The sequence below is a fragment of the Lepidochelys kempii genome, chromosome 2 (genome assembly GCF_965140265.1).
Source record: "Lepidochelys kempii isolate rLepKem1 chromosome 2, rLepKem1.hap2, whole genome shotgun sequence".
NCBI classification, from domain to species: domain Eukaryota; kingdom Metazoa; phylum Chordata; order Testudines; family Cheloniidae; genus Lepidochelys; species Lepidochelys kempii.
Genome location: NC_133257.1, coordinates 210,027,263 through 210,040,084, shown reverse-complemented (window position 1 = coordinate 210,040,084; position 12,822 = coordinate 210,027,263). Strand labels below are relative to the sequence as shown.

Here is a 12,822-nt window from a genome sequence, read left to right as displayed (position 1 = left end):
TTTTAAAAGCTATATTGTACCTATTCTTTACTACTACTGAGGAGTAAAGGCTGAAGGTGTCTAAACCTGGTAAGAAAACCTGCTTCTCAATAGCATAATAATGGCTAACTGGATATTTAAAAAAAAAACAAAAACAAACAAACAAAAACCACAACACTTTTAATTAAAAGTTTTAAATCCAACTCCAGCCTAACACTAAGATCTAACACTAAATTATATCTCAGAACATTTGCACAAGAAACCCAAAGTTTATTAGTACATATCTACACATGGGTGAGGGGGGAGGACCCTAAAGAAACTATATTCCTGGATGCAAGGGTTCAAAGAAAGGGAATTACTTTCCTGCAAGATGAGACCTTCAGAGTAACGGGCATTTTATCCCTGCATCTTAGTGCATGATTAATAGAACGAGCAAAGATGTGCTAACAATACCACAGAAGAGCACTGGTCCACAGCGTTTCAAAGCAAAGGCTTCAGAAATGGGAAACTTTGAATCAAACCTGACTGGAAGAGTTGGGGCAGAATCAACAAATGATACCCAATTGTGCTGTTGAAATCCACAGGAAAGAGGGAGCAACAGAGAATGTAGCACAGCCAATATGATCACGAAGGACCCAAGACATTCAGGATATAACATGTATACTCAGCAAGCAGTCATCTGGGACTGTCAGTCAGAGGCAGGCCTGGCTTACATTCTACCCCAAATACTGCTCTCCTCAAGGGTCAAACACATCTAGGAGCTAGGGGATTTCAGTCTCATGTTAAGGTCCTAACATCCAGGAGTTAAAATTTTGCATAGATGGTATACTTAGAAAAAAAATTTCAGTTATGAATAATTTACCCCATCTTTTAGCTTTATCTCTATGGATTCAGTCAATAACATGAAATTCAGGATACCGAAGGCTGTGTACTATAAATATTTGTTATCTAAAGCATGGAACATTTTCTAGGTAACTGAACCCTTCAGCATCAGAATTTATATCTCCAAAGATAGGAGCAGAGAAAAAGTTTAAGGAGAATTGGATTTTAAGATGGACTCTATGACAATATCATCACTATGTTGGAAAGCCAAAGGTATTAAGGTGGAGTGAGGGAGTGGCAAAGCAGGACAGATGGTTAGATTGGAGCAGATGAAATCTCACAGGTACACTGTTCTTTGGCCAGAATATAACTACAAGCCCCCATCATTCTCCATGTCACCATGGATCCTTCAGCTGTTGGCATTCCCTCGTTCCCTAGCCAGGAGGCAAGAGTAATTGACTAGAAGTCTGGTCTCCACAAGCTTCCAATGAACCCATAATCTCCAGAAAGAGGCAGTTGATTACGGCTCCCATAGTCAAACTGGCCCAAAGATGGAGAGGGGGAGGAAGTCTCTGTGGCCAGAATAAGTAAAGCACCTCCTGCCAGACAGGCGTCACCAGAATGGTCTTTTCCAAGTACCCTACTTAGGCCTGTCTGGGAAAGAGATAAGAAAAGAGAACATACAAAAGAAGAACAGACTCTTTGGGGGAATGCCTAGTACTTTACTGTTCTCTCTCTGCCTGTAGAGCATTACAAGACCAAACTGCTTATGCGAAAAGCAGAATTCCGACTGTGGTGCAATGCCTGCTTATGATTACGGGAGCCTTTGGGTGCTAAAACTGTTCTATTGAGCCGTTTCCATGAGTGCTGGTAGACATGATTATCCAATTGTCCACTTCTAGACTGACACTTCCAGTCTGAGAAAAAGTTACCAGAGCCACTGAGATACTCCACTGAAGCATTCATTCCCTCCTTGTTGCTCCAGAGATCTAGAACTGATAGACAAAGCCAGAAAGGAGTAACCATGAATAGATGCAGTTTGACTGTGGGAGCAGCAAAGAATTCGTATGAGCCTTCCACAGTAGCAGCTGCTAAATCAGACACCACTGAACTATTCATGACCATGAATACCTCCAGTACCTAGTTCTTCTCAATGTGAGATGCTATCAGTTTATTTCTCAACTAAAGTCAACTACATTTAAGACAATATTTCAGGATACCAAGCACCATACAGACGTAGGCCTGGCCAACAATTTCCCTATCTGAATTGGGCCCATTCACACCAGAAATAGGCCCAGAAGCACAGCAGGAAAACTGAACAATGAACTAAAACTCTGATCTATGCACGTCTTAACAAAATGAGTTAAGTGCACTAGCTCCTTTAGGGCAGAAATTACTTTCTCTCAACTTCTAAGGCATGCAAGCAGTTGGCCGGGAGTTAAACCACTGTTCAGTGTAACAGATGGTGCACTTGCACCTACACAACCAAAACCCTTATCTGTAGAAGTCCCACAGGGATCCATCATCTCCGCACATCCCAGTCCATCTATATGAAGCCTTGAGGAGGGATTGTGAAACAGCTTGGTCTAAAATGTCTGCAAAATGCAGATCTTACCCACCTGTAATTCAGAAGCAAACAGCACCAAGCTGTCAAAAGGCTTGGGTGAGATCAGCCCCTGAATGAGGAGCAGCTAGATTAAGCTAACCTTGGAAAGACTGAGGTGATTTGGGATAGAGAAACATTTTGAAGAATTTGTTCTCTCTCACATATAACCCTCAGTTTAAGACATTTGTCTGCAGAGTGTTCAACAGTCAACACCTATTTTGTTCTCTCAGACAATAGGAATTGTAATATGTTGCCCAGGGTCTTGCGTGACAGAGGCTAGTATCAGGCACTTTGGAGGAAGGTATATGAAACCCTGGACAATTACAGAGTAACATTTCCATATGGGAAAATTCATCCTACTCCCTGCCCCATCAGCCAGTGGTGGGTTCATGCTCTAAAGCATGAGGGATTATCCCCCAGTTTATTTTATCTAGACATAAACAGATGTCCTCATCCACATAAACATAAAATCTTTCAACACCTCCCGAGTTTTTGTCTCAATGATATCTTGTGGCAATAAGTTCCACAGGTTCATTATGCATTATGTAAAAATGAATGCCTCCCTTTCTAGAATCTTACGTTTGTTGCCTTTCAATTTCACTAAAAGACTACTTTTCTTTATCATAAAAGGAGTGAATGGATTTCTCTCTACTTTATACCATTTATCATACCTTCATGTCTTCACTCAATTAAAACAGTCCCAGTTTTTTCTAGTCTGAGCCACATGGAAGTCTTTTTATAACTCATTTTTGTCATCAATAGATCCCTTTCATTTCTGCTTTATTTGAGATAGAGGTCAGGTGACCTCTATAAGGGATGATAGTTTCAGTATTTTCTATCCTATCCTTTGCACATGTTAAAAATAAGGTTTTTTTGGACTATCACTATATGCATGAGTGGATGTTTCCATTTAAATGACCACATCGATGTCAACGTCTCATTCTTGAGTAGTTAGTTGCAGCCAGTTTAGAACCCAACAACATGTATGAGTAATTCAAGTAATTCCTTCCAGCATGCATTACCTTTCATTTGTCAACACTTTCATCTGACATTCTGCCATGCATTCACCTAGCTGTTAGGTCTCTACGTTTTGGTTACAGGTAACCAATTGGTCCAGTTATATGAATTTTAATGAAACTGATTCCCTGTATTACAGATAATTCTGTAAATTAAATATAAAACTAAGTTGGAAACCAATAAGAATGGCTCATCTGAGGGGACTGAAATCACTACTCCTTTGGTGAGGAAATTTTCAAGTGTTTTCAAGAGGCTCATTCCCCCTACCCCAAGAAACCAGAGCATTCAATATATAGGGATCATCACTGTTTGCATTAGCCTACATATCTTTTTTGCTGGCATTTTTTGAGAGCTTAAAAAAATTAGCTGAAAGGACAAATCAAGTGTCTAACAGCTCATTTCAATTATCTTTTGGACCACAGAATGCAGAGAAATATCCTGTTTGTTTTTAAAACACTACACAGTACTTATGGCTACATGAGTAACTGTGTGTGAGAAGGAGGAATAAAAACTCAGCATTAGTAGGTTAGTGTTATTTCAGAATGTCTTGGAAAAATATTAGGCAGAGACTCTCTTGGAGATGTAAGTCTACCTTAACCAAATCCTTATTGCACCAAGAAGCTGGAAGACAGATGGAAACAGCAGACAAAGCTGTATTAATAATTGAGAAACCTCTCTTAACTGACTATTCTAAAGGGAGAAGGTTGTGGGTACAGCTTCAGGTTTTTCTTTCTGAAATGCAAGTGAGTGACTTTATCCTAGCAGGAATACACAAGGGGTTATCCAGCTATACTCTGACCACCCTGGATACCTGTGTTATTAGGGAATGCTAGTTCAAAATGAATCACAATTCCAGGCATAAACCCAGTGCAAGAGTCAACGGTCCTGTCTGTGCAGGAGATTGTCTAGGAATGCTATCGTCTTTTCAGCTGCAGTTAAGTCTGTGGAGAAGCATGCATGCATGGTTGAAGGTATGCATTTAGCCTATTAGAGAGAAAGTTGCACAAAACTGTTTTGAAGTTTGCATGAAAAAATTCTTGAGCTGAACTTGTTTCACTACTTTGCCACAAAATGGGCACATCTACTCTTCCTTTTCACCCCTCCTAATTTCTCAGAATTTTAAACAAGCCGCCTTTCACAAAGTTGTCCTCTCCCTCATTGCCCTGGTCTCTCTCCTAGAAAGTACAAGGAATTAAATTAGAGAAAATCCTGAAAGAGAAAACACTATGCTTTTAGACTACACACTCGGTACAAGGCAGAGAAAGACTGGAAATAACAGGATGGGGAAGCAACCAGTGCCTGTGCTCCAAGTTTTGGGTGTGATGCAAGCAAATGAACAAAACAAAACAAAAATCCATTAGATAGAGATGGGAACTGTTCAATGAAAAATAAGTTACTATTCTCATATTAGATATGAATAAGATCTCCATGGAAAATTTTACAGCATGAAAGGAGATCAATTTAAGTCCCCAAGTCTCAACAATTTAACAAGTTCCTGGTCCTTTATTTTTAAGAGCAAAAGCACATCTCCCCAAAGTAATCAGACAATCCTTAGAAACAAAAAACTGTCTCAAATGCAGTGCCTCTGAAATACTCCCTGCTAAGAAGATTTGGCTAAACATGTTCTTTATCTGAACGTGAGAAAATTGGTTCTTTTAGCTTATCCCAACAATGATAGTTTAAAGTGTGAAGAGGAGACTGCTGGCAATTCCAAGACAGAGCTTTCCAAAAAAGAGAGAGGGAGACAGAAAACTGAAGACAACAATGTTATGACAAAAGGAGAGTTGATATGGAGCAGATTAAAGAAGGCATCTTCAGCATGGATTTCAGCCAGGCAGCCTTTGCCCTACGATGCCAAATGGAGAGAGTGCAGCTTTTATAATTATAGGACTGGACTTGCTGATAATATATAAAGTTGCATTTTCAGCTGCATATAAGCAACATATATAAGATTCCTAGAATAGAAACACACAAACTCTTCATTTTTGTCTTGAAAGAAACCTTAGATTGTTTACTCTCCACTCCAATACGAGAGTTTATCTGCTACCAAAAAAAGCCCACTAACATTTTAGGTATTTGAATAATTATGTACATATACAAACCAAGTTGTAAACTCCTAGGAGAAGAGCCTCTATGCAGCCACTGCTCTGCAGATCTCTGCTGGCTGAGACTGCCAGGTAACACCACATCAATTCTGGCAGAAACTGCAGGGTGAATCGTAGTAGTCGTTCCTCTCCACTGCGATAGAACTCAAAAAGTTGGTGGCAAACTGGCTCTAGCAGCTGGAATAATATAAGATGTGACTGTCAATGGAATAAAACCTGATCACAGGATATTGTCTCCTTCTGCTCAATAAATATGGAGGCCAAAATGTTAAAAGTTCGGTTACTTCTGCTTTGAAAATTAACAAATTATACATTAATTTCATGTGTTATGAAGTGACAGAGAGGCTGGCTGAATCTCCCCTATACCCACCTTCACCCTCCAGTCTGGCCCAGTGGATAGGACAGAAGATTACACTTTTACCTGCAGAAGAATTCCCACGGCTCCTTTCCTTCCTCCTTTGTCCCTCTCTAATCCCATAAAGAGGCTGGATGAAGGAGGATCTTGGTGAATATTTCCTATTCATAAGTGAGTAGTAGTAGTAGCAGCACAACAGGTAAAACAATAGAAACCTAAGTATGAATACAGTACAGTATTCTCACTGAGTCAGCATATACAGCTTTACTGCACAATCTACGGAAAAAGACTACAAAGAACTTCCTTCCCTACCCCAAAATGAATAAAGTTAGCACCGTATGAAACAGGCAGGGACTAAATTTTAAGAGGGCTGAGTCCTACACACAAAAAGTACAAGATTCTGAATCTCTTATCTACAAGTAATGAGAGGAGAGGCTCTTATCCTGGCTATAAAATAAAGATGTATGTCCATCCTAAGGAAACTGATTAGAAAATAGGTCCTTGATGCACCAAAATTAACAGGCTTTGCACTACTGAGATTCTCCATGCAATTTATAACTTATTTTAACCAATTCCAGTTAGTACTTATAACTAAACCATGACAATTGCCATGATCACATTTTAGCAAGTTACACATTCCTGAACTCTTGTAGGACAGAACAACTCCTGAGCAAATACTGCTGAGTTACTGAGCACCCACATACTTGGAGGATTAGTGTTTTCCCGGTCTCATCGGACCTTGCCTTTGATGTATCTTACTGCAACAGAATGCACAATTCTATATTGTATATAAAACTACACTACACATGCACAATCCAACAGTATAGGATTTAGACAGCCGTGTGTTAGGGAAGAGTAGAGCTCAAGTTGTTACATGTTCTAGTCCTCCTTGCCCGGTGATGTAAATTCTGTCTGTTAAGTTATTTGACAACTTTTTACTGCATATGATACTGTTCCACGTTCTATCTTCAGAATGTGGTCTCATGTGGAAAGGTTATCTCCCACAGAAAGGAGATTTTTTTCTCAGTTACTTCCATGGGCTAAGACCAGAACAAAAGTAGCGAGTGTTAGTTAGTTGCATGTTTCCTATACCACTATTCCATTCAGTGTTGAAACTGTTAGCCACATCAAGCACCACTTCTGCAATCCTCAGCATTTAAATCAAAGATATGTTTCCATATCCAGAAGCTGGCAATTATTGCAGGTTTCATTTTTTAGTAAATACATAACACAGTATGCAAGCTTCACGGCAGGATCAATTCCTTTAGTGGCACAGAACTTCCAATCCTCTATTTTTAAAGAGAGACTCACTGCAGAGCACAAAACAACTACTGATGATGAAAGAATGAATTTACTCAAACCATGCAATGCAAAAAAATTGCAACATACCGCAGTTTTGTTTTACAGGATGAGATTTCCAAAAGCTTAAGGAAGTTAGGCCTCCAATTCCCACTGAAAGTCAATAGAAGCTAAGTACCTAATTCCCGTGGGTGATTTTGAAAACCTCATCACCCATAATAGTTTGACTGATTAACTCCAATGCACAAAAATGGAAGTTTATTGGGATTTCTATTGGAACCAAGCAATCCCACTGCTGATAACAACCAGGTAACTAGGCCATATAATATTCTGAAACGATGACTAATATGCTGGACTCTTGCTCCATCACCTTTTGGAACCATAAACTGCAACTCATTTGTGTATATATGTTGCCTGCTTTAACCTGTAAATAGCTCTCTCGTTTCTTCTTCCTAGTTAATAAATCCTTAGTTTACTATAGGATTGGCTACAAGCACTGTCTTTGGTGTGAGATCTGAAGTACAAATTGACCTGGGGGTAAGTGACTGGTCTCTTTGGACTGGAAGCAACCTGAATATTTTGTGATTTGGGGAGCACAGCAACCGTTTATCACCAAGTCCAGATTGCCTGGGTTGCAATATAGACTGGACTGACTGTGACTCCATGGTAAAATGGTCAGGGTGCTTCAGGAGTTCATGTTTGTTACGTTCTACAATTAGATTTCACCAACTCAGTACCACCAGTTTGGGGTGTCTGCCCTGCTTTTTGACAATCTGTTCTGAGGTTGGCTCTCGACGTTGTGAATCACTCCAGACAGCGTGACAGAGACCTTCTATTAATATTGTTGCACCCAACTCAAAACTGAAAATGTTCATCTGACAGACTCTCAGAAATGGATTCCAAGTCATCTAACTTCTGATTCTATACCATATTTGGCCACTACTGCAGCTTTGCTGGCATTTTTCACACACAAAATCCAAAAGTTATAATCCTAGAAAATGATGGGACCAAAATAATGCTGGGTATGAGAGAGGGTGGTACTAAATTTCTATTGAGAAAGTAAATTCAGCAGTAAAGTCACCACTGCATTACCCACAAAGTAAGTCTTATAAATTCAAGGAGCTGACTTATGATGAGACAAAGTATTATTGAACATTTTTTAACTCCCTCAAATACTGTGATAGAGATTCAGGTTTACTGTAACTGTAATTATGATGTATAAACTATGTACAGTCAATTGAAAATTATTTCTGACTGCACCACTTAATTCCCATGTGATCTTCCAAATTGATAACTTCAGTTATAAGGGAGTGTGCTTGTAGAAGAGACTGTTGAGGAACCAGGAAGTATTTCTCCCCAATTTAGCTATAACCAAGGAAGGAGATGACACCACTGGACAAGGAATACAAATCACCTCTGGTACAGATGATCTGTCAGAATCTAGAGTAGGGTGAGCACCATCAGATACTAGAAAATGAGGCCAAATTTCCAAACAATTTGGAAGCAGAATATTTATCTGAAGCTCCTGGAAACCTGGTCTTCCTCACCAGCACATTAGTCCTTGGTAAACCCAATTGTGTTAGGTGAATAATGGAGGGGAAAAGAACTTATCTTACAGTAACTGTGGTTCAAGATGTTCTGTAACACCTGGATCCCACTCTGTGCACATTCACCCCATGCACAGGAGATCGGAGTTTATTTAGCCAGCAGTATCTGTTAGTATTCTCCCTGCATGACCTCATGCTACCCCTCCCAAGACCAGGAGCCCACCATCGTCCCATCCTATTACACCATGGCCAACGCCGTCATCTCCTCCGAGAGCATCTTCGTGGTAGAGATCGCGCTCACCTGCCACAATGGGGCGCAGAATGTGGCCCTGTATGCTGACGTCAATGGCAAACAGTTCCCTGTCACCCGGGGGCAGGACGTGGGGTACTACCAGGTCTCATGGAGCACAGGAATGCCCAGTCGGGCACCTACAAAGTGAAGTTCTTCGACGAGGAGTCGTACAGCGCCCTGCGCAAGGCCCAGCACAACAACGAGGACGTATCGGCGATCTGAGCCCTGTTCACAGTCAGCATGGATCACCAGGGCACCTGGAGCAGACCCTGGGTCTCCACGGAAATGCTGGCCGCCACCATCAGGCTCCTCGTCTACTACCTGGCCCTGAGCGCCAGGGGGGAGCATCCAGGCCTGAGGGGAAAGCTGGGGTCCCCCTGTGGGGTCCCCCTGCCATGCTGTGTCCCCCACTGTCCCCCAATAAACACTGTCCCCACCCAAAAAACCTGTAAGTCATTTCCTTTGCTGCCCAGAATCCCAATAAGATTCAAGAGCTGCAGGAAAACATAGTGGATATGGAATCCATCTATACAGAACAAAGAAGAAGCACAGTTATTGCAATGTAAGTAACAGTTCTCTGAGTATCTGTACACATGGATCCCATCTTGGTGATTACCAAGCAATTAACTCCTCCAGGAGGTGGAAGCTAGGAGCTCATATAAACAATGACAGGCATCCTAGAACTACTGAACAATTACTTAACAACCAAGAGACAATACAGTATCTAAGAAAACACTGAGTAGGCACAGGCAGTAAGAAGGAACTCAGTGACAGCTGAGGATGCTTCACTCTTTATGCCCTCGGGAGGGATAGCATGATGGTATGCAGAAATGTTTGACTGGCTCAAAGCACCACAGAGTGCTAAAATTTTAATGTTACATGAACCACAAAGATGTTTGTGTCTCATAGCACAGACCCAAGATACTGACATATTGGTATGCAAGTTGCATGGAAGCCCATGTACACCTAAACACACGGAAGCACAGACTCTCTTGCCTCAAGGAACTGCCTTGCATTAGAGCAGCCCTAAAGATACCAGTTGCAAGCTGGACTAAAATGCAAGTTCAACAACCAGAAAAAAAGGGTCCAAGCGAGTTGATCCCTCATTCTTTCAAATTATATCCAGGGACATGGCTAAAGACACCTCCAACTCCCAGGGAGGTGTCTGTGACTTTGTCTTTGCTTGTGCCACTATCAGCTACAAGCATGTTACTTTTTAGGACTCCTAATGCCCTCAGGCCATTAGTTTCTTTCCAGAAGTCCAATGAGGAGCTTCCATTTGAATTACAAGCTGCTTGAGATTTTCACTCCTATTGGAGAGTCCTTTCCTTTTGCTCCACACCTACTGAGTACCACATATTAATTGACTTTTATAGTAACATGATAAACTATAATTTTAGAGATTGCCATGCACTTAAGTGCATGGCAGTTAGATATATGTCAAGCTCAACATTCAAAAACTTTGGTAATTGAAACTTAAGGTCATAGTTAAAAAAGTAAATCAACCAGAAGGAAGCTACACAATCCTGAATGTAAACAAACATTTTGTTTCTTTTCCAAACACTTCCAAAACAAAAAATAAAAATGTGTATAAGTCAATCACTGATGTTCTCACCTAAATTAAAAACTATAAGCAAAGTAATAAAACATTTATAGCAAAAACTGCAAGAGGAAACACTGATCAGGGTCTCCTCTCATGGAAACACCACAACCAGACACAGTCTTCAATATTCAATTGGGCTTGAATCATAATGTCAGACTCTGAGATTATACAATTTGCCAATTCACTTTTTAATCCTATGCCTGAGTCCTGAAGCACAGGAATGTGAACTATAAGATTATATATGGTTTGTGAGTAGTGAGACTGAAAAACTAATTGCATGATATTATATCACTGCCAAAGAATGGATCATACCCATATCTTAACATTTTGTTATGAGAGAACAGAGTCCTACTCAGAGTCTAATCATAACTATTTGTATCATAAATAGTATTTGAATTACAAATGTGGCCTTTTTTTTTTTTTTTTTGTTCATCCATGCATTCATGGTCTGCTGCCACACCAAACTAAAACCTTAGAGATATGTGCACCTACCTCACTCTGTGGCTCCCGGATAACTTTGTATAAAGATGAAACCAGAGAACTCTTGTCTTTCAAATTTGTAGCATAGTTAGAGATAGAAGCTTCTGGAAGGGTCTGAAATCAAACAAAAATATTTTTCCTTTTATGTCATTACTGCAATATCTTATTGTCTGTGCATTGAAAGAAGGCCATTTTATTGTGTCAGCTGGCTTTTCTATTTTTACAACATCCTTTCAACCGCAATCCATTCACTGGTATCCATTCACTGGTATTTACTCTAGGAGACAATATGTTCCATGTAGAGAAACAACATTTCTAATCATCTTTACAGTTTAATAAAATCTCAGTATTTAAGACAAACTGCTGGAAGGCAAGTTATTAAAACTTACGTTTTACCATTCCAGAGTTTTGTACAGAATTTAATTAAATTGGGTGGAAAATACAGCTAAAGGGCAACAATTTCACCATGCGTTTACCCATCCTGAACAATGTGTAAAAAGAATAATAAGTTTAAAAGAGCAACAGGAACTGCAACTTTGAGATTGGGAAAAGCATACAATCAGGCGCGCTTTTTTGTTTTTGTTTTTTTGTCTGCAAGCAGCTATCGGTCCTCTGTTCCAGATGATCTGAATGTCTACAGCCATATGGAAGCTACAGGGTTCTTGCTACATACATACATGGGGCATCAAATATGGTTCATTTGAGCATGCATTTCACCCCCTTTCCAGCACCAATCAGAGTTCTGACTGGCAATGTTTACAGAGGTCACTATTAGATTTTCAACAGTTTACGATATGTTTCAGATAGAGCTGTTACACTTAAACTCATCATTCCTAGCTCTCATAGTGCTTTTCATCAACAAAGCTCAAAGTGCTTCACAAAGGATGCAATCATAATCCTCATTTTACAGATGCGGAAACAGGCACAGAAATGATGTGATTTGTCCAAGGTTACCTAGCAGGCAACTGAAAGAACAAGAAATAGAACCCAAATCTACCAAGTCCTAGTCTATTTCTCTGCCCACTAGGCAACACTGCCTCTCTATACTCCAAAATAAGGAGTGTTGTTATAGAAAGAGAGACATCACAAATGAGACCAAAATTACTAATCTCTATATCTGAAACTGTGTCCAGAAAAATACAGAAAACCCAAGATTTTTGAAAATAGGAGTCTAAAGCTGGTCTTTAAGAACCATATTTAGGTACCTAAATGAATGGCATGATTTTCCAAATGCAATGGAGCATCCAGAATCTTACATTTGATGCTCAGTACTTTTCAAAAATAAAGCCACTTATTTAGGTGCCTAAATTTGGCTTTTAGGAGACTAGCTTTAGATTCTTGAAGATCTTGTAGTTGGACTATTACAAATTATACAATATATGGACTGTTGAGAAGATTAAAGCAAGATATTTCATTTATGTACAGGTTACCCATTTTCCAGAAGTGGTGTGTCCACCGCACCACCCATAAAAATAAGTCTGCAAACCTGGTTTCTTCCCTCCACTTCTCCTTTCAATGAAAAATTGCAACAACAATCTTGGTTTGAGGCATTTTTCTAGGAATTACTAGAAAGTAGCATTTAACAATCAAGGATGTTGTGTATTTACTACCTTGGATTTGTTGAATACAAAATCTCAACAAAATGAGGCCAGAATACTACTCTTATGTTGCTCCATAGTGGAGTAAAACATGACATTTCTGAACAGTACATAACAGG

General features: G+C 39.9%; 2 protein-coding genes across 12 annotated transcripts in view; one reads left to right on the top strand and one right to left on the bottom strand.

The window, feature by feature from the left end:
- The window catches only part of HYCC1 (hyccin PI4KA lipid kinase complex subunit 1), an 84,550-nt gene that overhangs the window by 31,576 nt on the left and 40,152 nt on the right, over positions 1 to 12,822 (bottom strand). For all 11 annotated transcript variants that reach the window (XM_073333735.1, XM_073333733.1, XM_073333730.1 and 8 more), the window contains 2 exons: positions 11,118 to 11,219; positions 5,527 to 5,706 (listed from right to left, as the gene is read on the bottom strand). In XM_073333735.1, the coding sequence (XP_073189836.1) occupies positions 5,527 to 5,706; positions 11,118 to 11,219 (282 nt within the window). The remainder of the gene's footprint in view (positions 1 to 5,526; positions 5,707 to 11,117; positions 11,220 to 12,822) is intronic.
- Positions 8,901 to 9,532, top strand: SSR4 (signal sequence receptor subunit 4). Its single transcript, XM_073335031.1, is given in 2 exon segments — positions 8,901 to 9,132; positions 9,135 to 9,532. Coding segments are annotated over 2 exon segments (615 nt in total). The 5' UTR covers positions 8,901 to 8,915.